General features: G+C 44.6%; 4 protein-coding genes across 9 annotated transcripts; 1 reads left to right on the top strand and 3 right to left on the bottom strand.

Moving 5' to 3' along the window:
- Positions 1 to 3,673: 3,673 nt before the first annotated feature.
- camk2n1a (calcium/calmodulin-dependent protein kinase II inhibitor 1a) lies at positions 3,674 to 6,272 on the bottom strand. The gene is made up of 2 exons (XM_057056329.1): positions 5,869 to 6,272; positions 3,674 to 5,417 (listed from the first exon to the last, which is right to left on the bottom strand). Exons 1-2 carry the CDS (start codon positions 6,035 to 6,037, stop codon positions 5,347 to 5,349), a joined length of 240 nt encoding a protein of 79 aa, XP_056912309.1. The 5' UTR covers positions 6,038 to 6,272; the 3' UTR covers positions 3,674 to 5,346.
- A 2,399-nt stretch (positions 6,273 to 8,671) lies between these two features.
- mul1a (mitochondrial E3 ubiquitin protein ligase 1a) lies at positions 8,672 to 11,926 on the bottom strand. Of its 2 annotated transcripts, none has more exons than XM_057056327.1 (6): positions 11,786 to 11,926; positions 10,594 to 10,728; positions 10,246 to 10,333; positions 10,037 to 10,157; positions 9,682 to 9,913; positions 8,672 to 9,584 (listed from the first exon to the last, which is right to left on the bottom strand). In XM_057056327.1, the coding sequence occupies exons 1-6, from the start codon at positions 11,909 to 11,911 to the stop codon at positions 9,069 to 9,071; spliced, it is 1,218 nt and encodes a 405-aa protein (XP_056912307.1). In that variant the 5' UTR covers positions 11,912 to 11,926; the 3' UTR covers positions 8,672 to 9,068. The 2 variants fall into 2 exon arrangements, with proteins under 2 accessions (XP_056912307.1, XP_056912308.1); XM_057056328.1 differs by lacking the exon at positions 11,786 to 11,926 and adding an exon at positions 10,804 to 11,142.
- alg3 (ALG3 alpha-1,3- mannosyltransferase) lies at positions 11,881 to 15,451 on the top strand. 2 transcript variants are annotated; one of them, XM_057056326.1, is made up of 10 exons: positions 11,920 to 12,105; positions 12,306 to 12,367; positions 12,583 to 12,682; positions 12,746 to 12,893; positions 13,044 to 13,204; positions 13,287 to 13,407; positions 13,491 to 13,696; positions 13,860 to 13,937; positions 14,082 to 14,225; positions 14,461 to 15,451. In XM_057056326.1, the coding sequence occupies exons 2-10, from the start codon at positions 12,337 to 12,339 to the stop codon at positions 14,612 to 14,614; spliced, it is 1,143 nt and encodes a 380-aa protein (XP_056912306.1). In that variant the 5' UTR covers positions 11,920 to 12,105; positions 12,306 to 12,336; the 3' UTR covers positions 14,615 to 15,451. The 2 variants fall into 2 exon arrangements, with proteins under 2 accessions (XP_056912305.1, XP_056912306.1); XM_057056325.1 differs by lacking the exon at positions 12,306 to 12,367 and having other exon boundaries at positions 11,881 to 12,105.
- Positions 15,204 to 24,837, bottom strand: vwa5b2 (von Willebrand factor A domain containing 5B2). 4 transcript variants are annotated; one of them, XM_057056320.1, is made up of 22 exons: positions 24,642 to 24,837; positions 23,253 to 23,426; positions 22,887 to 23,099; positions 22,191 to 22,416; positions 21,961 to 22,118; positions 21,751 to 21,882; positions 21,552 to 21,676; positions 21,295 to 21,471; positions 21,117 to 21,227; positions 20,374 to 20,576; positions 19,545 to 19,659; positions 19,104 to 19,289; positions 18,822 to 19,035; positions 18,409 to 18,743; positions 18,067 to 18,304; positions 17,657 to 17,989; positions 17,443 to 17,580; positions 17,181 to 17,309; positions 17,054 to 17,104; positions 16,689 to 16,800; positions 16,457 to 16,580; positions 15,204 to 16,383 (listed from the first exon to the last, which is right to left on the bottom strand). In XM_057056320.1, the coding sequence occupies exons 2-22, from the start codon at positions 23,389 to 23,391 to the stop codon at positions 15,616 to 15,618; spliced, it is 4,227 nt and encodes a 1,408-aa protein (XP_056912300.1). In that variant the 5' UTR covers positions 23,392 to 23,426; positions 24,642 to 24,837; the 3' UTR covers positions 15,204 to 15,615. The 4 variants fall into 4 exon arrangements, with proteins under 4 accessions (XP_056912300.1, XP_056912302.1, XP_056912303.1 ...); XM_057056322.1 differs by lacking the exon at positions 17,054 to 17,104 and having other exon boundaries at positions 17,172 to 17,309; XM_057056323.1 differs by lacking the exon at positions 17,054 to 17,104.
- Positions 24,838 to 25,144: the final 307 nt, after the last annotated feature.

The raw sequence follows: 25,144 nt of genomic DNA, 5'->3' as shown, positions 1-25,144 counted from the left end.
TCCTGAAAACCGATTCCAGTTCTGCTCCGACTGAAAGAAAATGTCCTTAAGAGTTGTTCTAAGTGAAATAAATCCATTTAAGGGTGTTGTCAGCTTACCTCTGAGAGGAAAATGTGCTTACGTAACCTGGAGACACCCGGCAATGATGCTGGCTGTCCTGAAAGTTAAAGGAACATGCGACATGTGACGTACACATGCATGCATGCCCTGAAAGCTCTGACAGACCAGCATTTATCAATGCAGTGGCTGTTTTTTAGCAGAAGCGCGAAGGACATTTTAGATATTTGTCCACTGCGTGCGAGCAGTGTGTCTGGAGAGAGAGCTTGCAGACAGACAGGAAGCCTGCTGGTGATGGGGGGGGGGCACAGTGATGAAGTAGAAATCATATATGTTTAATTAGCCACCAAGATCTAATTATAAGATCTTTTAGAAGGGGGGGAAAAAGTGATTTTTCAGTTGGTTTTCATGGTTACACCAACCAGAGGTCTGTTCAGCGGGATCATTTCCAAAGTGAGGACATTTTTGGGAGATGAGGACATTTTGGCTGTTCCCCACAATTTTTCTGTTTGAAGGGTTAAGATGTGGTAAAATCTTGAGGTTAGAATTGGGTTTGGGGTTGGGGGTTAGTCTGAATGGTTAGGGTGTGGGGCTGGAGAATGTACTATGCCTATGAGAGTCCCCACAAGGATAGAAATGTGTGTGACTCCCTGCTGTCTGTTGAGTCTATTATACTGAGCCTCCCTTTAATTTGGTTTGACTGACGGCCTGATGGTGGGAACGTTCTCACCTTACTGGGAATGGGATTGATGGTAATACAGGTGGAAGGTCAGCAACGCTGCAGCAACAGTATTGAGGCTCTGTCTGACCGCTGAGGGATGGGCTTCGTCTCTGCTCCGCCCGTATGCGAAGAAATTGAAATTCATTAATCATAAAGTCGGGTTCCGGTTCTTTTAGCCTGACAGGTGTGTGGCGGCCGAGACCCAGACGATGAGAGTTAACGTGACCGGACTTCGGTTATGTAAGCGTGGGGTCGGACCTGGGGTTGGAGAGTGGACGTTTTAAACACAGTGCCTGTTTTTTTTGGCATTTCCATGTTTTCTAGCTTCTTCTTCTGACCACCTGAGTCATTCTGGGATCTGAGGCTGAAATAATATATATATGTGACACAGCAGAGCCTTAATTTCCTTTCCTGGTTCTAATTGTCCTCCATGCTCTGTTACCCAAGGGCAGCAACAACACAAATTTGCATGCTTGAAGCCTCCTCTCTCGCCCTCGCTCTCTCTCCTCACCCACCCGTCTCTTCTCTCCTCCACCCTACCCTTTCCGTCTGCATCGATTGGCCATGCAGAGTGCTGTGGTGTGTGGGTGTTATGCGAAGACTCTTGCAAGTCAAGAGGTCGACCGCACGATTTAGCCGAACATCAGCCGAGTTTCAGTTGGCACCATGTTTTGTTGCATGTTTCCGGGAGTTTGGTGAAGGAAACCAAGTTCCCCTTTTTGTGCTTTATGCACTGGTAGTGAAATATTTATTTAGATTTCGAGCCGCCCTAATGAGTCCAATGAAGGAGGCTGATTCAAGCAGGGACGTTTTAGATTCCCATGATGACATACTCTTCCGTCTTTAACACATTCATTCTTGCTGATTATATTCCAGTTTTACCCCTAAATCTCAGTTGGTGTTTCACCTCAATTTAAAGTAAATCTGCCATTTATTGCAGTCAAAAAACTATTTAGGAAAGAGTGGAGGATCTCCAGTTACATGGTAAACTTAAAAGTCAACACAGATCTTTTTTACTTGTATAATTTATGGACCTTTCTAAAAATAAACGCATTCCCGAATAAATAAACACGGACGATAACGTGCAAAAACGTGCCTCAGTGGAGTGTGCGCTTCTACTGTTTACAGCAGCCCCGTATATCTGCCCTTCTCGGGGGGTGTAAGGGGCAGCGCAGTGGCATAAAAATACTGTATGGCAGGATTATGTAACTGGAAAAGGAATATTAATGGATGTCCACTCATGATGAAGTGAAGCGGAATCAGATCAAAGCTCTCTGTCCTTGCTGCACATGCTCAGACTGGACCTACAAATGAGACTGTGTGTGTGCGTGTGTGTGTGTGCGTGTGTGTGTGTGTGTGTGGTAGATAAGCAGAGAGTACAATGGCACTTTACTGCGCGCTGTTTGTGTTGCTGCTTCAGTGTTTTGTAACCATGTCTGCTTATCTGCGTGTTTTTCCCCATCTTACTGCTCAGACAATTACTGCGCATTAGCGATGCATCTATAGAGCGCGCGGGTTGACCCTGCGACTATCCCACCTATCTGCCAGGTCAAGACTCTCGCTACAAAGACCAAAGATTGTGTCTGCGTCTTTAAGAGCAAAATGACCTTTGACCCCCGAAGAACTGAAACTAATCGATTGTTGCCTCTGACGCCCTTCATCAAGTCTTCGGAGTCTTTTTAATCTCCGTCAAACCGCAATTTTTAATGAAGACGCAGAAATGGATTATTTTACCGGTCCTGCCTTCACAGCTGATGTTTATTATGTTTTAAATTCACTGTTGGTTTTTGGTTTCCCTCAGATGATGATGATTGATGGTCAGTCATATGTCAGGAAGGGCAACAGGAAGGAAAAACGCAGCAATTCAATATTTGGGAAACAGTGCTCAGTTTTGTTCCAGGGTTACACATCACTGAGGAAAGTGTAATTGTCTGTGGCCTCCAAAGGACACACACACACACACACACACACACACACAGCATGATCAATAGCACTATATGTTCACTCAGTCCAATGCTGATGTTATCAGGCCAGTCGATAAACTCACTGATGGGACTGCTTTTTGCTGCGGCGGTGACGCTTGTTGATGTTTTATTAGAGGTAAACGCAATTCGCAGTGACAATTTGGATTCAGGACATGCGAGAGAAGCTGATCTTAAGTACATTTACTGTAATGTCCACCTAAGAAATACAATCAATAATCATTTCAAAGTGGAAGACACATTTCACGATCACTAGCATGTTCTGCCACTAGCAGCTAACATCTATTCACGGTAATGGTGTTGAATGTTTTGTTTGTTTTATGAGCCACAATAACTTGTTTTCATCTTAAAATAATTCAACATTTGGTTTCAGTCACAGAATTTCACTGGATAGCCAAGGTTGAAACTCATCATTGGACTTTTTCTTGGATTTCTTAGAATTCTTAGAGACAAAGTTAATGTCAGTTATATGAATGTACATAATTGATCCCCTTTGTGTTATTTAGCCTTTCTGGCAGCTTACACCAGCCAACAAGCTGGCATTTCTAAGTAAGAAGCTGTTATAAAAAGCTGCTTAAACAACACTGCTAGGCTAAATGGAGGTGAAAATGGAGGCTTTGTGGGTTAAAGTGGCAATGCTGTGAGAGTTGTATGAGGACACTGAATGTGGAGATGTTGATAGATGATCTTGTGGCCAGCCGGGCTCCCCTGAGGTTGTGTTGGGAGGTCAGATAGTTTAATGGATTCGGTAGTTTAGACCAGCACAGGATGGATGACTGTTCCTGCAGCGCTCTTTAATTAAGGCTCAGCATTTACTGGCACCCACCTAATGGCTACTTGGCCATCTTCCATTAAATTTTCATTAAAAATCTCTTAAACCCCCCCAAAAAACCCAAAGCAAACAATCACATGATCACTTTTCTCTCACCATTTATTAATTCACCAAATACAGTGAAAATGGTATAATAATATACAATGACTCATTCTTAGAATGTCATGACATTTTTGTTGTTTTTTTTTCCCTTTTTTTTTGCTTCTTAAAACGATGTTTCGTTATTGAAAATACTAAGGTTTCATGCACAAACAAACCATATCCAGATTCTTAATGGTACAAAATAAACATAAAAACCAACAAAAGAAACCTTTAATGTCCAAAATCGGTCAAATAACGACATGTTATTTGAGGATACTCGTAAACAGTGCAATATACTCTAAAACTGCCATGTTCTAACAAATTCATCAACAAAGCTCAAGTCACAGTATACGATTTCTTTATAATAATTTAACATTGATGTGTGCAAAATCCCCGGACACATTCAATTAGTCTTAAAAAAAAACATCGATCCTCTGATATAGAACAAGACCAGTCTGTCGAAAATCTCCGAAACGCCTCTGAAGCCGAGTCTCGCTCCGTATATCCTCTCCCAAGTATAAATATTCCCGTTGATGAACCGTAAGACGACAGACTAGCATTTAAATAACAAATATTTAGATATAAAAATACAAATATGACTTTGTTAAAAAGAAGCGTGCCAGGGTAAGAGTAGCGGCACCTGCGTTGGCACCAGAGTGAGAGTTCATGCAAATAGATGGAGAAAGAAACACGACTAATTCCTGTTAAAAGTTTTTTTCTCCTCTCCGCGAATATTAGCTTAAATATTTATGATATATCCACATCTCGGCTGGCTTCTGTAGATATCGGAGCATTTTTAGATAATAAGGTGGGTGGAGGAGGGGGTGGGGGGATATGTGTGAAACTGGCTACATGATGGTGCCAACGCGCACCCGGAACCACCGAAGGGCAATGAAGGTAACCTGGGGGTCAGGTTTCAACCACGGCCTAAGGGACCGACAACAAGGGGGTGGGGGGTGGTATAGTACATAAATATTAACATTGCACCATCCTCGGATATATATTTTATACATGGGTCTCTTTTATTTAGACTGGAGTGTTTGGTTGGTCTTTTTTTTCTTTTAGATAAAAGCTTTAGCAGCAACAGGAATGCGAGGGACCAGTGCTGAAAGGACAGCTCCCGTGAACGCATCGTCCATAAAGCAAAGCCTGGGGGGGGGGTCAGACTGGGTCTGAGATCTTTGTACAACTCGCTTCAGCCTCTAAGTTGCGGTTTTTAGATGCTTTACAGCGCGTCTAAAAGGGAAGGAAAAGAAAAAACAAGCGAGAGATGGTCGTAAATGACAAGTTCATCCATCATCATCAGAGTCAGCAGAGGTTGAGATACAGAGCAGCGTCCGCCATCTCAACATCTGGCTGCAGCTGCAGTTCAAAACGGGATTCGTGCAGAGAATTGCCAGCAAATCCCATGATAAATTCTTGGTCGAGTCATTCTGTCTCTCCCCCTCTCTCTCTCTCTCTCTCCCTCTCTCTCTCTTTCCTGTCGTCTCTCCTCCCTTCAGCCTTCTTCATGTCTCCCATCCTTTGCCCCCTCTTTCTCCTCTCCGTCCTTTCCTGCCATCCTCATCCTCTCTTCCAGCCTCCTGCAATCCTCGAACATGCGCAGCCGACAAGTGCTTCAAATTGGTGATCAAAATGAAAAGAGTCTGCAAGGCATCGTTGGCGTTTCTCCTCTACACGCCGGGCGAAGACTTGTCTGTCATCCCCTTCAGGACGTCGTCTATTCGGTCGTCTTCGATGACCACTGAGGAGAAAAGAACCGGAATGAGACGGTGACGACGGAAAGAATCAAGAACATCAAATGTCACGACCTGGCGCAGTGTAGTAGTAGTAGTAGTAATAATAATAATAATAGTAATAATAATAATAATAATAATAATAATAATATAATAATAATAATAATAATAATAATAATAATAATAATAATAATAATAATAATAATCCCTCGTGGGCGCTTCCCTGGAGAAAACATCGCGGGGACGCGCAATCTTGTGCTGAACCTGAACCGTGCGTTAAAGCGCGGGGTGTGTCCTCCCTATATTGATCATATATGTAAACATTATCCTCATAAGTCAACATGATTTACGCTATTCAGTCATGGCAGTTTGGTGATTTTGGTTTGCTTGTTTTGCCTGAAATGTGCTGGTGAAGCTCGCGTAAATATTTCTGATCCTCCCGTTTTTGCGGGTCTTTACCTCGCTTGGCTCGGCCGATCTGTCCAAGCTTTGGTGGTCTCTTGGCCTGCGACGCGGCGAAAAAGGCGCTTGTGTCCTGCAGCCCGCAGCTAAAGGACATCTGGCTGACCTCGCTGTCTGTCCCGTAGCCACTCATTTTCCCCTCGCTGTATGGCAGCACCTCAGACATGGTTGCCCACCGTGTGTGGAATAAAAACTGGATTTAAAACAAAAAGAGTCGTGCTGGGCACAGATGTAGATCCTGTGTCGGCTGTGGGAGCCCTTGATCAGGTGCGGGTGTTGGGTCCGGGTGTCGCTACGGGCTCTCTGGACAGTGATGCGGCTGTGGAGGGAGCCGGAGAGCTGTGTTCGCCTCTGCTGCTGGCTGATGTCTGCTGAGGGAAGTGGGAGATCCCTGGGTCATAAAGGAAACCCAGGCAGAACGGTGAAGTCATCCATCCGGGTTTGAAGCGCGGGCGCGGTGTTGTGCGTGCGATGCGAGTCCGGGAGGAGCAACAGTGACACCAACAGGCGGAGGAAGGAACTGCAGGGAGGTCTGGCCCTTCCATCAGTGTGCAGGCTTGAAAACCAAGATTTCTTCTGGAGAGAAGTTGTTTTATGATGCTATCTTTCACGAAGCCCCAGTTGCACGTTGTAAAATGTGTTATATTTTTGTGTTATATTTTTCCTGAAATTAAGATGAAAAATCAAGATTTAAAGAAGGCGCTACCATGGTTATTTCTTCAGCACCATGGACAGAGCTTAGAATATGGCCAACTGGGATGAACCTGAAACCTTTTTCCACTACTGGATGAGGAGGTTAATATGCCATGCCTGAGGAATTACATTACAAGATACCACCCCAATATCTACCCTGAAACCTGGCAAGATTCTGGAATGAACTGTACTGACTGACCACCGTTTGTACACTTACACATCTTTTAGATATAAACTTCTGTGTCACTTGGCAAACTTCATTGGTATTTTCAGTGTAGTAAAAATACATTTGCATCTGAAATGTTTAAAATAGCAGGTAAGTGAAATAATCAAAGCTGAAGTAGCTTTAAAAACAATTGATAACATGATAACATGGGATATTTTCAATATTTTAAACCTCTGTTGCTGCTTAAACATCTGTTTTACATTTGAATGGAACAGGCACAAACTATAAACATTTATTATGCTATACTGGTTTGTTTTTCCTCTCCAAACCACTCTGATCATCTGGAATTACACTGAAACACGATTAATGTTGCGACCAAAAAAACAAAAAAACAACCAATATAAAAGTGACTATAAAGGTGACTATAAATAAACCTGTGTGTGTGTGTGTGTGTGTGTGGAGCTGGAGAAGGAAAGCTGAGGGAACCTTGCGTATCCCTCACGTGTGCTCTGTCTCCCTCTCTCCTTCGGGAGCCGATGTTGTGTTTGTTGTCAAGAGCAGAACTAGGTCACTTATTTCACATCTCACTGCATGCCCAAAGCAGATGGGTGACAGCGGTAATTGGCATCAGAGGCTCCGACTCGCTGTGGCGGCTCTCTCTCTCCTGAGATGCAATCCTCTCATTCCGTCTGTCATGAGCCTGATGATGTCAAATTCACAAAAGAGGACTCCTGCACAAGCACACACAGCTGAGGTCAGTGCAGGCCAGTGAAATGTAAATGTGCCTATACCATTTGGTTCTGCACCAGCATTTTACTGAATGTGACGGCGTCTCTTGCAGTTTGCCGCATAATTCAAGACTTTACTAAGGAAAGAATAAATTCTAGTTAACCAACTGCAGACCATAAATTACACGTTTGTGCGCTTTTCATGATTGCCTAACATAATCCTGATTTCTGATCACTGTTCTAATGACTTAACAACTGTCGTGTTGCACTGAGCTGCGTTGCCACCTTTAAATGTATATGCAAATCACTGCTATCTACTCCTTCATCATCACTGATCAGGCCCAGAACCCACATCTGTCAAATGACACTAACTTTAGTTGCGATCAGAAGTAATCAAACAGGACATCACAGCACACATTAATTCCATGTAATTTAACAGCCTTTCAATTTCCCCAGTGATGAAAGACAGACACCTAGCGGTTAATTTGGTAATTACAACGATCTGTTGTACTGTAGTGAATTTAAATCTAAATTTTAGTGCAGATCTTTCATAGGCTTTATCCATCTTTTTTTAAAGAATATATTTGTATTAGTGTGGATTCAACAAACCGCATGTGTTAATGGTCATCATGTGACCTCAGGGGTCAGGGGTTTTCAGCCTCATTGAGCTCATAAGGAACCTGTCAGAGCGAACCCTTATGACTTCCCCACAAGACTGATGGGATTCCATGTCTCTCACCTGCTCCCCCCTCTCAGCTCAGACCCAGTGACCCCACTTCTCACGTTGGCATCCACCCCCACAGGCACGGCTGCCCCTCTATTTCTGTGCAGGGACAAATTCTGAAAATGTCTTTTCATCTGTTTTTCATACGTCCCTTAATGGTGTCACCAAAATAGTTGATGACTCAGATCCTTTCAGACCCCAGGTGCTGCCAACAACCTTTTAGTGCCTTTTAAAACTACCTGATGCAACACTCAAGTTTCATAATGGCTTTAAATTGCCAAGATTCCATCAGGAATATTCGCACAAGGAAATGTCACAAAAATAGCAAAGTATTTTAGGATTTCAGTGTATTGTTACTGTAAAATATCTCACAGTAATCTCATACAAACATGGACCTAACAAACTGGGAAACTGGCAAATACAGGGGGGAGCACACAGGTGAGGAGGGTCTTTGAATGAGATCAACAGGACAAAGCAAGGTCAACAGACTTGTAATCAACGTACTTTAATTAGCTGGACACAACTCAAAGGCAGAAGCAGACTGCTTCACCATGGAAAACATAACAGGACCTGGAGGTGACACAACTGGATTTACAGTATTCAGATACAAATGAGAAACACAGCAGCAGTCATGTGACTAAGGCACCAAATAGAAAAATAGACATCTTAAAATACACCCTTGCCATCTCAATTACAGATAAGTTATTTTTGGAAAAAAAGCATCTTCACAAAATATTGTGCCTGTGTATGCACTGCTGTTTTATTCTGTACGTTTTAATTTATACAAAGTGTGCCGTTCTTTATATTTTAATATTTAAGGCTGGGAGTCACTAATCCAATCTTTTATGTGGAAACAATAATGGTTCTTGACGTTTTCTTGCCTGGCTCAGACGTAGTACAGAGGCAGAACCCTTGTGATGTCCTTTCGACATATTGGACATCTGCGTTGAACAAGGCCCTCGTAGCAGCTGTAGCAGCAGCACACGTGTCCACAGTCCATGATAATACAGCTACGTGGCTCAGTGAAGCAAATAACGCAAATGTTCTCTAACTGGTCACCGGCCCTGCCTTCGGAGCCCTCGGACCTCCTGATTGAATCGCGTACCCTTGGTGCTTCTTCTAACAGTCTCTCAAACTCTCTCCTTTCCTTTTCCCGCTCCCATTGGGCTTTTCTGTGGCAGTAATACCGTCGACAGACCCACAGTAGGACCGTGGTCCCAACCAAAGCAGATGCAACAGCCAGCATTTTACACCAAGAAGCTGCATATTTCAGCTGTCCTTGCAAAGAGTCAAAGTCCACGAGACCCAAGTAGTATTCTGACCCATCAGACGGAGGTTGCAGACTCAGGATTCCATCAGCATCCAGTATCAATTCACCTGCACCTATAACAGCTGCACCCACCTAAAAAGAGGTGAAAGCCACATTAGGACACGTTTGATTTTGTCATTATGGAGTAAAATGATGAATCAAGTTAAAGTTCCCGTACGACAGAACAGACCTTGAGCATTTCCTCGGTCTCCAGTTGACCTTTGATCTTCTCTCCACTGAGGTATTGTCCTAAGATGTCAACCAAGCCACTGCTGACCTGGTGGAACTTCTCATGTATTACCTCCATGTATGTTCCAGAGGCCTGCAGAGGGAACAGGACTCTGACGGGCGTCTCATCAGATCCCACCAAGACAAACGGCACCACGTTCTCCCTTTGGTGCAAGACTCGTAAGCTGTCCATCCTGAGGGAGGTGAAGAAAAGAACAAACCCACACGTGTGAATGCGGGATATCATGACACCTTTTGGTTTTTTTTCCATCTTTCAGATACTTGAATATGGCTTATATGCACATCTGAAATCTCACCAAGTGCGAGTAAGGCTGCTCCACACCAGCCTGTGTTCACTCAATGTGAATTTCTGCAACACTCCAGTGGTTTCTTTTTGGAAGTGACTCGTAAGGGGCTCCCCCACTGGTTGCACTGTGCCTACAGTGGACACAATGACAAAGTGGCAATTGTGGCTTATATATTTGTGCTCTGAGGTGAGGATACAAGTCAGTAAACACCTGATTACCTTCGATGACGACATATGTTAAGCATGCGCCAGGAGTAGCTTTTAAAATGTCTTTGAGTTGGCCATCAATAGGGAGGTGGGGCGCATTCTGCAACAACAGGAATTTCTTATCATTTTTACAATGACGGCACTAAGCAACAAACAGCCATAATACTACGTAAATGATGGGTCCAAAAAGCTAGTTTTCACTACTGTATCAACCCTTAAAGAGTTCAATGATTATGCTGTGCATTAAAACGATTAGCTACAAACCTGTTCCCTTTCTTAGGCTTAAATATAGAACATGACAGAAAACAGACTAATATAGCTCTTGGTAAAAACAGTTTTTTGCACACTTTCCAAACCTACATCCAGTTTGTCGAAGGTTCTCTTGCTTTTCTTATAGTGGTAGTACAACAACCCTGAGGCGGCAAGACTGGCCCCAAGACAAATCGCCTCAGAAACCTTTACATGAAATCCTTCCATTATCCCGCCTGAGGAGACCTGCACAGATGACACGTAATAAGGTCAGTATGAAAAGCATTGTCTTTTGAGCGCGTGCCTCTAAAATTACCTTACATTTAAAAATTGGAGGTTATTTGAGGGTGTGTCTCAGTGAAAGGATTGCTGATTGGTCTTAATGAAGGTAGTTGTGAGGCAGGGTTCTGAACGCTCAAAGGAACGTGTATTAGAGAGCCTGGATTACCCTGATTAACAGGATCTGGGATGGTTGCATTGGTGTGAACACATTAACAAAGGAAATCAATGGGTTTTCAGGGGTTTTTCACAACTCTGAAGTTCGGCAGTAACCTTGTAGTCAAGGTATAGCATACATAGAAATAAATACAGGATCAAATAATATAGCGGTTGTTTTATGGCTGCCATTGAGCCTTGCTACATCAAGGGTCAATGTCCCTAAGATTCTGTTATTGTTGTTTCCCAATGCCTGTTTTGCAGGCATTTGAACTCCCAAAGTCCAGCTACTGTATAATGGCAAAAATCAAAATTGTAGTATTAACTATGAATGAAAAAAGTAAACACTTCTTTAAATGCGCTATACAAATAAACAAATAAACTTGGATATTGGATATTACTGTAAAATTGCATTTCCCCTTTCAAAATAAAAAAAATAAACAATTCACAACAGTATTTTTGGATGTTTTGTTGATTTGTAGTCAGTGGAAGCCATAATTCGATTTTAGCCCCACTGTGCTAGTAATAATATCACGCAGTTTAATAGTGGAACAAAATTTGCAAAGCAAAGTAATAAACCGTAAGGGATATTTTCTACATTTAGACGCTGCTTTACCAACATGAAGACTTGTGCTTACAAAATACTAAAAACCGAATATGCCACTCGATTTTTTTCGTTGTTTATGTTTAACTGGTCAGTTAGCTGCTAGCCAGCTGACGTTGCTAGGACAAAGGTGGCAACAGGAGTAATCTATAGGTATTTTTAACTTTTTCACATCCAAAGACATTAACTAATACATTATCAATGTTTGATAATAGTTATATGTATTATTTGCCATACAGTATTTAGAATAAAGTAATTGCTGACCTGACAACTCCTCAAGTTGACATCTCGCGCTGCACAGAATTGTCCCCATGATATGACGTAAAATAGGGTCACGTGAAAGCAAATTTGGCATTGCGCATGCGTGATACCAACCTCCTCCACGTCCATCTGTTCCTCCGAAATGGCAGGAGGTGTGCGGAGAAAATCTCCTGGAACTCCGTCCCCACTATGGGGGAAAGTTAAGGCGCTGTGGAATGACAAACATTTAGTATTGTTCAAGACCGAGTATACGCTACTGGTAGTTTCTGTATTGTGGTTTTTGGAGATCGCGATCAATTTGTGGGTCATCCAAAAAGTAGCATGTAAGTAGCACCGATGATAGTTAGCATGCTAGGGGTCTTGGTCATATTTCTGAACGGATCAGAAGGCTAACTAGCTAGCCTTAGCACACTTGCTGACTTCTTTGACACCTGTTATAGAGAATTAAATGTGCTTTCCGGATGGCATTCAATAATTTACAATAAAAGACAATGCCGTCCATAATTTTTGGCTACTTTGGCAGATCTTGACGAAATGGTTCGGGCTGTTCAGTGATGACACATTCTTCGAGCATTAGCAATACAAGTAATCACAATACATTCAAAAGTAATATTGGACTATATTTACAGCTATGATGTGTAGAAGGGTAGTCAGTCTGATTAAGTACTGCACACATGTATATGTCAATTTCTATTTTTAGTAATGAAGTTGTCATGAGAATGTAATCCTATAAATATACTTAAATCATTATAAATCAATACTCACAATCATTGTATTTGCTGTCATGTTGTCTACCGTAGATACAGAGATAGATTGGAAGGCTTACATGGATGAAGTGGAAGGAGTTATCAACGGCACCTATGACTACACACAGCTTAAGGGAGACACCGGACCACTGGTGTAAGTTTAAGTGATCTATTCATCTGATAGTTTTCAGTTTGATCTTAAAACATGTCATTACAGGTACCCTGCAGGTTTTGTCTACATCTTCACTGCTCTCTACTACATCACAAACCATGGAGCGAATATCCGTTTGGCCCAGTACCTTTTTGCTGTTTTCTATCTCGTAACACTGTTGCTTGTCTTCAGGATATACTACCGCACTAAGAAGGTGAGTCTGAAATATGTTGTTTGTTCTTGCCTACAATGTCATGTTGAACCCAGATGACCTGCACATTTAATGGCATTTTACGTGTCTATAATGCAAAGCATGATGTATGCAGGTACACTTATCTATCTTGCCGTGATTATTTTTTTCCAGGTTCCTCCCTATGTGTTCTTCTTTGTGTGTTGTGCATCATATCGCATCCACTCCATCTTCGTCTTGCGTCTCTTTAATGATCCAGTGGCAATGATGCTGCTGTTTGCGGCTGTAAACCTCTTCATTGATGGACACTGGACGGTGGGCTGCAGCCTTTACAGGCAAGTGGAGTCTCTGGGATGTCCAAGGCATAGATTGTTTTAAACACAAACAACATATTAATTATTTTCTCTGCTTTGACAGTTTAGCAGTGTCTGTGAAAATGAATGTGCTGCTCTTTGCCCCTGGGTTACTTTTCCTCCTCCTGTCTGAATTTGGTTTAATGAGGACCATCCCAAAACTCTCCTTGTGTGCAGGAATCCAGGTAAATTTTACTCACTTTTTCACGAGCATGCAGAGATGCTCGTCACTGGTGTTGTTCATCATTCAGTTGTCTTTATGCCATAGCTGTTGCTGGGGATGCCTTTCCTGCTAGAAAATCCCTTTGGTTATGTGAGTCGGGCATTTGATCTCGGCCGGCAGTTTTTGTTCCAGTGGACCGTAAACTGGCGCTTTCTGCCAGAGTGGCTCTTCTTAAACCGGTACTTTCACCTCCTCCTCTTGGTTGCCCACCTGCTCACTCTGCTGTTGTTTGCGCTCCGACACTGGAAGAGGTGAGACTTCCAAGGAAAGTTAACATTTGTTGCATTCCTTTGTATTTTTGAAGCAGTGTCCATTTGTAATTTCCAATGCAGCAGAGATTGCAGCATTGATTCTGTTGCAGGGTTTCATAATATATAGGTTTCATCATCAAAAACTTTCCTTTTCTCTCATCAGGCCAGGAGAGAACATCTTTGAAATCATCAAGGAACCAAGTAAAAGGAAAATCCCTGCTCAGAAAAACACAGTTAATCATATCCTTTAAAATAAAGTACAATTAGTTAATATTACAATTTGTAAACATTACAAATTTTCTCAGGAACGTACCAGATTTATTGTTTATTGGATAAAATGTCATGTTCACAGCCTCTTGCGTACCACCCTTAACGCAGCATCACAGATTGTCCTGATTCTCTTCACCTCTAATTTTATTGGCATGTGTTTTAGCCGTTCGTTACACTACCAGTTCTATGTCTGGTACTTCCACACCCTGCCTTTCCTCCTCTGGAGTGGGGGAGTCAAGAAGCTGGCCCACCTGCTAAGGTCAGACAGTGTCTTAATTTTTAAATATTCTTATTTTAATCTTTTACTTAGGCTGCTGGAAATCACAATATTTTTTATAAGAGAGACTGAGTTGGGTTAGACATAAACTAATCAGGCTTTAAAGGCCTGACATGGAATAAAGGTACATTCTGGAACTATTTGCCATTAATGTTCTTACTGAATTGAGACTGTCTTGAATCTGATAAGACACGTAATTGTATTCTCTTCCATTTAGGGTTCTGATCCTGGGTCTGATTGAGCTTTCGTGGAACACGTACCCCTCAACTAACAGCAGCTCAGCTTCTCTCCACATCTGCCACCTCATCATCCTCCTCTGTCTGTGGCTGGCGACAGAAGAAAAGGCGCCAGTCAAGGACAAGCGTCAGTGAACCACCGATGAGGCTCAACTCTCAATCAGCTGCCTCCATCTTCCTCCTCTCTGAACCTCCCAACGCTGCGACAGAAGGAGGGCGCCGAGGTGGACTGTTAATCGAGTGGACGCAAGGAGCCACGCGAGGCTCTGATCTCAGGCCTTTGCTAAATGTGAAGGAAGCTCATGCCCATGCCTGCAGATGGGGACTTGCACAATGACCTGACCTGCAGAGGAAGAGGTGAATGAGAAAGGATATATGGATTCTCAGGTTTCACTTTTACATACATACAACAAAAGGTAGTGTTTGGAGGAAAATGTGAATGTTACATAGGCTTTAGTGTGTGTGCACATATTGATTTGATTGAGTCGGTCTGTCCAATTTCATTTTTGGGTTTGAGATAAAGTGTTGCATAAATAACCTTGTATTGATTACAGACATATATTGATGAATGTGACAGACTGCGACACAGAACATGACACCTAAAGCTTTAAATGTGTTGCGTTTTTGTCACCTGCACTTGTAATGCAGCATTCTGAGCTCAGGACTCGAACTTCTGACATTAAAGAAAAGAGTATGACATATGACATCAATAAGGAAGTAAATATAACCAGCAAGAAAATAAGTAGATTTAATAAGGAAAATAGGCAGAACAGGTTTAAAGGTGAAACAAAGTAGCACATTGATCATTCTGACAAGATTCCAATAAACACCAACCGACTGATCACACATTTGGCAAAATAATGCAATGTACTCTTAAAATACATGAGTTAAAAAAGCTAATTCAGGTTGTCAAGGCATCCTCGTGATTGCATAATACCACTGAAAAATAAAGGCCACTCGCTCGATAAAGACTATCCTGGTCACATTCTTGCATCAGTAAGATATTTCGTGGTCATCTTGATATTGGACAGTATTACAGTGTCATTTCCATTTCCTTTCCTTTGGGGAACAGCTGCTTCATTGGTAACACGTGTAGGCCTTTTAGTCCTGGCTCAGTTTCCTGTGAAATCACAGGCTCACACATTATTGGGGTTATAACACAACATGTTCAGCTTGATGTTTTCATCCCAGTGGCGCAGCAGCAGGAACAGCTGTCTGGCGGCTCCCCTCAGCCCTGCCATGTCCAGTCCCTCCGGCAGTTCCTGGCATCGCAGCCAGAAGTCTGCTTTGGCCGCCACTAGTTCCCACTCCATGAAGTAGCCTGCGCAGCGGTGCTCAAGCCACGCCAGAGCCACGGCGGTGGCCCAGCTGGAGCTCTCCAGGTCCTCTTGAGCCAGCTGGCTGCTAACCAGAAGGGCGGCCGATTCTACTGAGGAGACTTCGCATATGTCCGTCTCTGACCCGCGTCCGCTGTCTGCCTGACCCTGGCCCTGGCTTTGGCTCGGAGAGGGCCCGACGGAGAGCTCCAGGGAGCCTTCCTCAGAGCTCGCCAGCTCAGGGGGTGAAGTGACCGGGTCTCGGTCGGACGGGTGTCTCCGAGGAAGCTTCGCTTCCAGCATCAGGGTGGTGTCATCGGGAGTGTGGTGGAATGGAGGCGTGGTTGGTTTGGTGAGGGAGCAGGAAGAAAGGGAAAAGGTAACATGGTGGAAAGTTGGTGCACTGGGAGGCTTAGCGGAGGTTGATAACGATGGAGCGCTGGGAGACGTGCAGCGGAAGGGTGGGCTCAGGCTGCGGCGGTGAAGGCTATAAGGTGAAGCCCTCTTTAGGCGGTCCAGAGGGATCTGGAGACAGTCGGAGTAGGTCTCAGTCAGCAGAAATGCTCCTGAGGCCAACTGCAGACGTACCTGATGAGTGGAGACAAAAGGGATGTAAGTAAATACAGGTGTACGCACTTTACATGACGTGTGCACATCTCACCAGGGGCAGGTAGTCCAAAGCTTCAGCTTCTGGTTGTTTCTCAGTCTCTGCAGACAGACAATGGGATTTTAGAGGGACCTGTTTTCCAGAAGAAATGGAAGACCTCATTCTGCCCAGTGGGAACCTGGAGCAGGAAGAAGAAAACCTTGAAGTAATAAAACGCATCTCCCCCAACTGCGAGCTGAATGTTGTCACCGACAGCGGGATGGTGTTTTGAATGTGAATGTCAGACCTTGCACCGAAGAAGCTCTCCATCGACTTGCTCTCAATGGAGCGCTGGGACCGAGTGCAGGGGGCGCCGGTTAATGAAGGAGCTGCCGCGGTGTAAACGCTCCCACCCAGGTCTGTGACGGCAAGATAAAGAGGTGGAGATTCATCAGGATGGTAATAAAACAATGATCTACAGATTGACTCTCTTATCACATGACAGACTGGGAGAAAACAGGCATCTTGCTGTAAAAACACAATTTACCCACATTTTGGATCACACCTTGGTGTGAAATTATGGAATAGGTGATCATTTGGCAGCTCTTCTTCACCTTGAGTTTAAGATGGCCCTAAACTACACTGTTTCCTCAACATGACTGTAATACTTACTAGAATCCCAGGATGTAAGGCTACAAGGTGAGGCAGGGGCATCATCTCTGTCTGAGAGATACAAAGATTGTTGATAACCTACAACTTCCTGATAAGAACGGGCAGGGAGATCATTTACCGTGTCTACCTGCTAAGTTCCAGTTGTCCTCCATGTCTTCACTGTCTCTGCTGGTGCGCCGTCTTCCTAATCCCACAGAGTAGGTCCTGTTCTTGCGACTACCTGTGTGGACACTCCGCCTGTTGTCCAGAGGCGCCCCTGTAGAAAAGCACAGGCAGGTGCCTTTGTTTCCGTCATTCGTGGGGACATTTGACTTAATTCAAGGCATCCCATAACATTTGCCTTGAAAATACACAGCACAGAGAGTTCACAAGCTCATAGTGGGAGCCACCTGGGTTCTGTGGGTCTAAGTGGTCTGGGCAGGCTTTGTTTGGGTTGCCATCTGTAGTGGTAAAGGTTGTGTACATGCAGATGATATTGCAGTGTTTGCTGGTCTGGATTGCTTTGGTACGATATCGCTTAGCTGAACCTATGAAGAAGAAAAGGATGTGCTTTAAAAAATCACAGAAGATCAAGGGGATCAATGGGAATACATTCATCCTCACCCTGTCCTGTGTCGCTCTCCCTTTCTGCCATTTTCTCAAAGTCCCTTATAACTGAGCGAGCAGTCAGCTGGTGAATCATCTCCCCCCATGGTTTCCCCTCCTCTCCCGCTCTCGCACTACACTTCTCAACCACCGATGTCTCCTGACTCTCAGGGCTCCAGAGATGCCCCAAGTCCAAACTAACCTCCCACGACACAGCTCTGCTATTCAGCAGGCCGTGAATGAGTGCGCGGCACTGGCCAGGCTGCGGTTCAGGCGGAGCGGCCGTGAAGAGGTATTCTGGGTCTGTGAAGGTGTCCCAGTCCAGCGGAGAAGCGGGGAACATGAGTCCATCTGACAGATAGGTGAGGAAAGATCTGAGTCAACCACACATGTTGTTTTTTTATGTTCTTTTTGAGATCTAAACTCACTGGAGTCAGTGATGCTTTTGTAGGATAACGTTCCTCTTGATGGGGGTTTTGTCTCTCCATCACTTTCATCCAGCCTCCCCCCCAGTGTCTGGTCAAAGGAGACCCTCTCCAGAGCTCTCCTTAGACGGTGCATCTCCAGCTCTCCCTGGGGGGATGAGAAGCTCCGTGCTGCCATGGTTGAACGGACCAGCGCTTTATGTCTCCTTTGACTCTCCTTACTTCGATCCAGAAGCTCACTCTGGTGGTTAAAAAAGAGACTATTATTAGATTTTGTGTTTGTACTCCTTGGAATGCTGTGATCTGAGACATAAGGAAGTCCTGATTTCTGGGACCATCCCTTACTTTTTCTACAGAGCTGTCAGTTTCCCCAGAGAGGTTCTGAGACCACACAGCGTCTGCCCAGCGGGAAAGGGACGATCTCTGCTCTGGAGGGGGCATCTTCTCAAGACCTTGGGGTAAAGAACCTGTGTCCATCACTGAGCCAGAGGAGTGAGGGTCGGGCAGAAAGACCCCGCCTGCAGAGTCAGAGTTGGACGAGGCCTGTATGTGCGAGTGTGAGTGTGTTTGCAGGCTCTGTTCACTGCTGAGGGAGCAGTGGGTCAGAACATACTGCTCTTGGATATAAGAGCTCTCCTGAATCCTTTTTCTCACGTCACTTGACCACTCTATCTCCACACCTAAAGCAAGCAGACAAAAAAAAGATTAACCCATATCAGGAGGTCTCCAAATGTGAAATATCTGACTGAACAACGGACTTAGGCCTGAACCGGGGTCTGTGTTGTCTTTTGCACAGGAGAACTCAGAGGAGATTTCTCTGGATATCTCCTTCACCGCCTCCTGTAGGTTATCTGTGCCTGTCACCATGGGCATTAACTCAGTGGTGGAAGATGGTGAAAGCTCATCATTTGATAGGCCAAAAACTGAGCCAGTGGAGCCGCAATGCACACCTTTATAGTCCTGCCTGTGTGACTACATAAGAGGAGAATGACATTAACTCGGTTTTAATCTGTGCAAAAACATACTCTAACAAAGTATACCTCTGTTTTTTTTGCCTTGAAACCCGTCATGTCATACAGAGTGCAGTATCCAATTAGACGGTTGCCTGGGTAGAGCGGCGGGATCTCATTGGGTGAAAGCAACGCCTCCATGTTTTCTGGCAGGTACCAATCGATCCGGACATCAGTCAGCACCGGCTCAAAAGCTTTCTTCAGGGACTTGATTAACTGAGGAATATTCAATAACTGAAAGTCAAAAACATCACACTGCTTCATGTAGACATTTTCAAGTCATAAATGCCTGGTATGTCCCCTGCTCTATTGAATCATTAAGAAGAGACACATTAAATGATAATATCCGATTTGAGTTTATGTTAATTGCCATTAAGCAAAATTGAAGTTGCGTGTTTTTCCACTGATGACGCTTTTATTCTTTTGCAGTTCTTATTCTATCCGCTGGGTGGCGGTGTTGTTTTACACAACCTTGGGTCGCAATCTCTCCTCATCGTCCAAGTACTCTGTAGTCCCTCCTGTGAGATTGGCAACACCCTGCAGGAGTCTTCTGCAAGCTCTTGGACCGAGACCCAGGCCAAAACATCTGTAAGTGTAACAAATAACATCAGCCTCTAAATGTCTATTCAAAAGTCTTCCATGTATCTCAAAAAGAGAAACATTCCATATTTTCCATAGCAAAATTATGCAACTATCTCTCTACTCAAGAAGATTGAATGTCGTTTTCATCTCTGAGAGTTTGAAATGAGACATATTGATCCAGCAGTTTGACTGAGGTTACCATGACACCAATGAAAACACATTCATCCAAAAACCCAAGCCTGATGCACTCAACGTGCACAGAGACAGTCAAAATACCGGCAAGCGAGTGACTCCGACGGAAGAATACTAATGGGACATAAATGGAGTATGTGTGTGTTGCTAAAGGACCTGCGGGGAAATCGGAGGGGTGTGACCGTTACTGCAGAGGACAGCACTTAGCAGGATTACTGGGCGGGGCCAAATAATACCTCATATCTCTCCTCGTTCTGTCACAGCGCTCTGGCCATGCTTCTTTAAGGCTGGTTCTTTACTTTGTTAAACTGCCTATCTTAAAGAATGGGTCTGTGTTGGCAGTGTACCTTAAACAGCATTGATTAAACATAATTTCATTTCATTCTGCTTTTGTTGACCCCCGGAACTCAGCCTCCCTCTACAGTTGCTGTTCAGTTTTACTATTGCATGTCAATGTGGAACAAATAAGATAAAAGCCTCCCCCCACATTTTTACTTGTTTGCTTTTTTCTGACTAAGGGTAATACCTGCCAGCACATGCATTTCTCCGGACCAGCTCCAGCACTTTAGCCACATTGCTAATGGACCCGTCAGTGATGATGAAGACCTGACGAGGATAGGAGCGCAGCATGGGCTGCTGGTACACCCAAGAGAGCGCCCCCAGCAGGTTGGTGCCCCTCATGTCGGCTCTCATCCTCTGCAGGTACTCGCAGGCCTGCAATATGGTGACCTGTGAGCGTAATCAGAAAAACAGAACAGGAAAAGTCAGTAAACACGCGCCCAACTGCATGGCACTGCCTGTGCAAACATATGGTGCTGAGGCTAATTGAGCGAAATCAGATGCCCCAATAAGCGGGCGAGGGCAGGGGGAATTGAATCGGTAGGTTTCCAATAAAGAGTGTGCAAACATGCACACATTAGCACCTGTTTTACCACCTGAAATCACACCATGGATAAACATGCCTGACAGGAGGGGAGAGGGGAGAACATGTCCTGAAAATGCATGAAAGGTCACCATATGGCCAGGGAGTATATGCTCAAAGGCTGTTTGTTCTTGCTGGTCTACATAAAACCTGATACTCTGCTGCTAAGGCAACCTTGGCAACTGACCTATTCTCTGATTAGAGAGACCACAAAATAGAACAGATTGTCCAACATGGTTGAAAAAAACATCTGCATTGGAAGAACATGACCCTGATACACCTGTGCTAGTGTATGTTTGATGGAAGGAGTCTCAACCCCTCTGATGTGGGATTATTGTGTAACTAACATCAGTGCTCATCTTGCTGGAGGTGAAGAGAGGCTTGATGGTGGTGCCAAAACCCACAATGTTGAGCTTGGTGCCAGGAGGGAGGCTCTTCAGTGCAATCACCATGGCTTCCTGTAGAAACAGAGCATAATAAATGATCTGGCTCAGTCAATGTCCTGAAGGTGGGCCTGTTTCTCACCTTTACACTTTGGATCTTGGTGCCGCTCATGCTTCCGCTGCGATCCACCAGAAACAGCAGCTCTCTGGTGGCTTTGTGAAGCTCTGAAGGTTCACACAGCAGGTTGGGACAGAAGTTCAGCATCAGCACGGGGCTGCTCAAAATGTCCTTGTGCTGTCGCTTCCTCACAAACTCCAGCTGCAGGAGGCCGACAGGAACACAAGCGTATCAGACTGACGGACTTGTTGGTTTGACATACCAGGTGAGGGAGCGCCAACCTTCTTTTCGGGCTCAGAATCTTTTCGAGCGCAGCGGATGAAATCTCTGCGGGAGGAGATCTGCTCTTCATACTGGCCGAATGAGAACCTGCCTCTCTCTAATATGACCAATGGGCTGTGAGCTTCTGTGGATAATAATATAGCATCGAAGAAATGAGATCAGCATAAATGAGAGATGAAAAGGTCCCCAGCTGCTCACCGCTGAGATGCAGAATGATTTCGATGTGTCTGTCGTATGGATGCTCCTGTGCCAAGGTGATGTAGGTGGCAGAGGCACTCTGGGCGCTGGGGTCTGCATCTGCCCTCAGAGCATGGGTGGGACTCTCCAGACCTGAAGCCAGTTTAGATGGGGTTAACAAGTGAATCAAGCCTATTTGTTTATAGGGAGAAAGGGGGGAAAAAGCAGTACCAGCCAGCAGGCAAGCCCCCCTGACCAACAGCTGGAAGTTGAGCTCATACGGCGCCAGGTTGGCTGCTGGGCTGGTGAAGATGGAATGGGCACACTGCTGCTCCGAGGCCAGGGCCCGCTCTTGTTTCCCGATGGTGGCACCGAAGCAGCTGGTGGGTCTGAGGAGAATGAAAACGTAGTGTTCGATCTTCACCTCACTCAGGGATGACGCGGCTGAATTTCGGACGCACCCGTTTTCCTCAGATTTGCCGCCGCTTTCGCTCTTGCTGGAGGTCATCTGGCCCGTGACGATGGGCGTGAGAAGTGTCGGGTAAATGATGCGGATGGCACCGTTCTCCAAGGTGGGGAGTTCCAGCGTGGTGCTGATGCTAATGGAGACTATATCCATGGGAGCAATGAGGCCCGTGCCCACGATGAAGGTGGTCCTTTCAAGGTCTTCATCCAAGATCAGGTGTCCTTGAATGGACACATGCTAATTTTAATTGCAGAATTTAACTTTACAGATAATGAAAAAACCCACATCAGCATTTTATAATTCCTGCCTTTTTAACAAAATAATGCAAAGTCTACAATGATTGCAGATTAATGCAGTCCTGTACTTGTGAAAGCTGTTTCATCATTAGTCAGGTGGCCCAGTCTATTTGCCTCCCTTGTCTGCCCTTTCTATCTTCAGTGGAGCTTTAAACAGGACAGAAATTGGACTCGTAGTGTTGTTGTTACATTTGAATTGTCCATAAATCAAATCCAGCAAGTAAAAAGAATCAATATCCATCAGTCACCTAGGTTGGGAGCGGTTTGTGGTAAAATATCACAGTGCATCAGGGACAACTTCATTCAGAACCCAGATCCAGTGATTACTCTCAATATGTCAATTTTATCTTAATAATGGTCCAATAGCAAAAAAACAACATTATTTCATCTCTGACCATTGGTGCATTCCATGTCGATCCCGGAGCTCCCGCAGCAGCTCCACTCCAGACAGTTCCCACATTGACCTTCCAGACCGGACCCGGGATAGCAATCCAAACAGCACTCCAGCTTTCCTCGACTCTGGATCTGGACCCCCAACAACCTGCCTGCGATGGCAGCCTCAAAGCCCACCACCACCTCCTTTTCCCCGAGAGGATACACAAACACACCTAAAAAATATGTTACGTAGCAGAATGTAGTGGGTCTTTAATAAATTCTGTATCCAAGGCGTCTTTTGGCCTAATTTCTAATTGTCTTTTTTCTCCCTAAAACATTGGCTCAAAATGCTCAAACTGTTCTGCTTATGTGTTTTCGGAGCTCACCTTCTACAGATTCTGTGTCGGCATTAGCATAGGTGAGGTGGGCGGTGATGCCCAGGGAGCAGCCGTTGGCGCAAGACTTGATGCAGGAAGACTTGAGCAGCAACGGTTCCCAGGTCGAGCAGTTTCTCAGTCCCACCATCTTCCCTGGGCAACAGCAGGCCGCTAAACTGTCGGCTGCATGAGAACACAGGCTACATGGTCGGACTCTAATGGCACAGTGTGTGAGCTTGCATTTGGGCTCCCTCATTTTCCATTCACGGCTTGGCCACTAGCAAAAGTGCTGATTTAGCCTCCGATAATTTTAAAAAGACAGAAATCATCACTGCTGGTTCATAGTTACAGTCTGTAAACAGTCCTGCCAGATGTTTACAAGGTACACATCATTTCCTTGGGCATAAAATCAAGCTAGCATCTCTACTCAGTCTCTTAGCAACCAGCTTTGATAGGTCAAGTGTAAAATGCTCAGTCAATCATTAACATGCAGCTATTGTCTGGTAAAGGTTTAATTTTACTTTTAGCTAATGGCAATAAAAGAGGTGAAATGTTACACTTGAGTTATTTAGATCTACAACCGTCGCATCAATTTTCTCTCAGTTATACAGGTTGTAAGTTTTCACGATGACTTTAAGTGCAGCAGGCTGCAGAGGTCTGTCCCCTTAATGGAATACGAGACACGTGTGCACATGTCTGTGTGTATACTTGTGTGCAGATGTGTGTCGTGGGCCGGCTAATGGTCAATCCACATCCACCTTTCTAATAAGATCAACAGTCTCCATCTGGTTGCTGTGCTCTAGACTCATAACAGGCGAATAAATGCCAGGCTCGCCAAAGAGGGGCCGAGCGGCGCCATTGAAATTCAAACAAACGGGATGGGTGCAAGGCCGACCTCTCTGCACACCACTCATACAGTCGAGGCCCGTTTTCACGTCTAGCAAACCAATGCCAGGCACAGGATGTGAACGCAGGACGTATACAAGAGAAACAGGGTTGTAAAGTTGTCATTTACAAAGGCAGATTGACATGAATGCATTTAAAACATCTGGCAAAAAGTAAAGTGGCGACAGTTAGCTGGGGGTGGGGGGATCTCACACTGCACACTGAGTGCAGATAATTCACTGTGCTGCTCAAACTCTGCATCACTTCTGTTCTGAGTTCCTCTGTGACACAGCAGAAGGAGTTTTTCCCAGTAACAGATCCACATCTCTCCCTTTCAACACAAATCAAATCATTCGCCTTCAGCTTCATCAGACAAATGCAGTACAGTAAATACCTCTGAGAAAGGAAAACTAATTTTAAGTGACACATTTATTTAAATAGGTTCAGTTAACCACCATGCAGTCCTGCCATCAGGTGTATCTAAGTGTAAAGTCTTATTTATCGTCCTCTTACCTGCTCTGACCTGAAGCACTGAGCTGAAGACCGGAGACGGTGATTCCAGACCTGCTGCAGGCACGAGCAAGCGCACAACGGTGAGTGAAGCAGCTCCTGCTCCTTATCCAGACAATTGGCTGTGATGGTAGCAGCTATAATTCACGGCTAATGGCCTTGGCCAGGGAGGAGGGAGGGTGGTGTGTTCTAACAGGTCGGTCAGACAGCAGCAGCAGCAGCAGCAGCAGGCGTGGGAAGATGAGACCGCAGAATCAGCAGCCTTTCTGGCTGCTTTCTTAAGGCGCCAACTGCTGCAAACATGGAAGCAATAAAAGCAAACACATCAAATAAGAAGTGAGGTTGATCAAACGCATCCTCAGTGATTTTTCTGATTTATTCCTTGTTCTATTTTAAGGATGGAATTGTTTTACCTCTGTTTGTTCCCAGTTGTTTGGTTTTAATGTTGTGCAGTATTTAAACTTGTCCCAGTATTTGTTTTATGACCACATGCTGGATGAGGACAA

The sequence above is a fragment of the Takifugu flavidus genome, chromosome 15 (assembly GCF_003711565.1).
Source record: "Takifugu flavidus isolate HTHZ2018 chromosome 15, ASM371156v2, whole genome shotgun sequence".
NCBI classification, from domain to species: domain Eukaryota; kingdom Metazoa; phylum Chordata; class Actinopteri; order Tetraodontiformes; family Tetraodontidae; genus Takifugu; species Takifugu flavidus.
The sequence above is the reverse complement of the archived record's forward strand: the minus strand, read 5'-3'. Positions and strand labels throughout refer to the sequence as shown.

Bases quoted from the DNA above. Each gene is read 5' to 3' on its own strand.
- alg3 (XM_057056325.1), top strand. From the start codon at position 11,925: ATGGCAGGAGGTGTGCGGAGAAAATCTCCTGGAACTCCGTCCCCACTA. The intron at 12,106-12,582 runs GTAAGTAGCACC...TGTCTACCGTAG, and splicing joins GGTCATCCAAAAAGTAGCAT to ATACAGAGATAGATTGGAAG. The intron at 13,697-13,859 runs GTGAGACTTCCA...TTCTCTCATCAG, and splicing joins GCGCTCCGACACTGGAAGAG to GCCAGGAGAGAACATCTTTG.
- vwa5b2 (XM_057056320.1), bottom strand. From the start codon at position 23,391: ATGGTGGGACTGAGAAACTGCTCGACCTGGGAACCGTTGCTGCTCAAG. The intron at 17,310-17,442 runs GTGGCTCCCACT...GCTTTTCTACAG, and splicing joins CTTAGACCCACAGAACCCAG to GGGCGCCTCTGGACAACAGG. The intron at 16,384-16,456 runs GTGAGATGTGCA...TCCACTCATCAG, and splicing joins CTTTGGACTACCTGCCCCTG to GTACGTCTGCAGTTGGCCTC.
- camk2n1a (XM_057056329.1), bottom strand. From the start codon at position 6,037: ATGTCTGAGGTGCTGCCATACAGCGAGGGGAAAATGAGTGGCTACGGG. The intron at 5,418-5,868 runs GTAAAGACCCGC...TTTTCTCCTCAG, and splicing joins GATCGGCCGAGCCAAGCGAG to TGGTCATCGAAGACGACCGA.
- mul1a (XM_057056327.1), bottom strand. From the start codon at position 11,911: ATGGACGTGGAGGAGGTTGGTATCACGCATGCGCAATGCCAAATTTGC. The intron at 10,729-11,785 runs GTCAGCAATTAC...TCATCTGTGCAG, and splicing joins TCAACTTGAGGAGTTGTCAG to GTCTCCTCAGGCGGGATAAT. The intron at 10,158-10,245 runs GTAATCAGGTGT...TGTCCACTGTAG, and splicing joins AACATATGTCGTCATCGAAG to GCACAGTGCAACCAGTGGGG.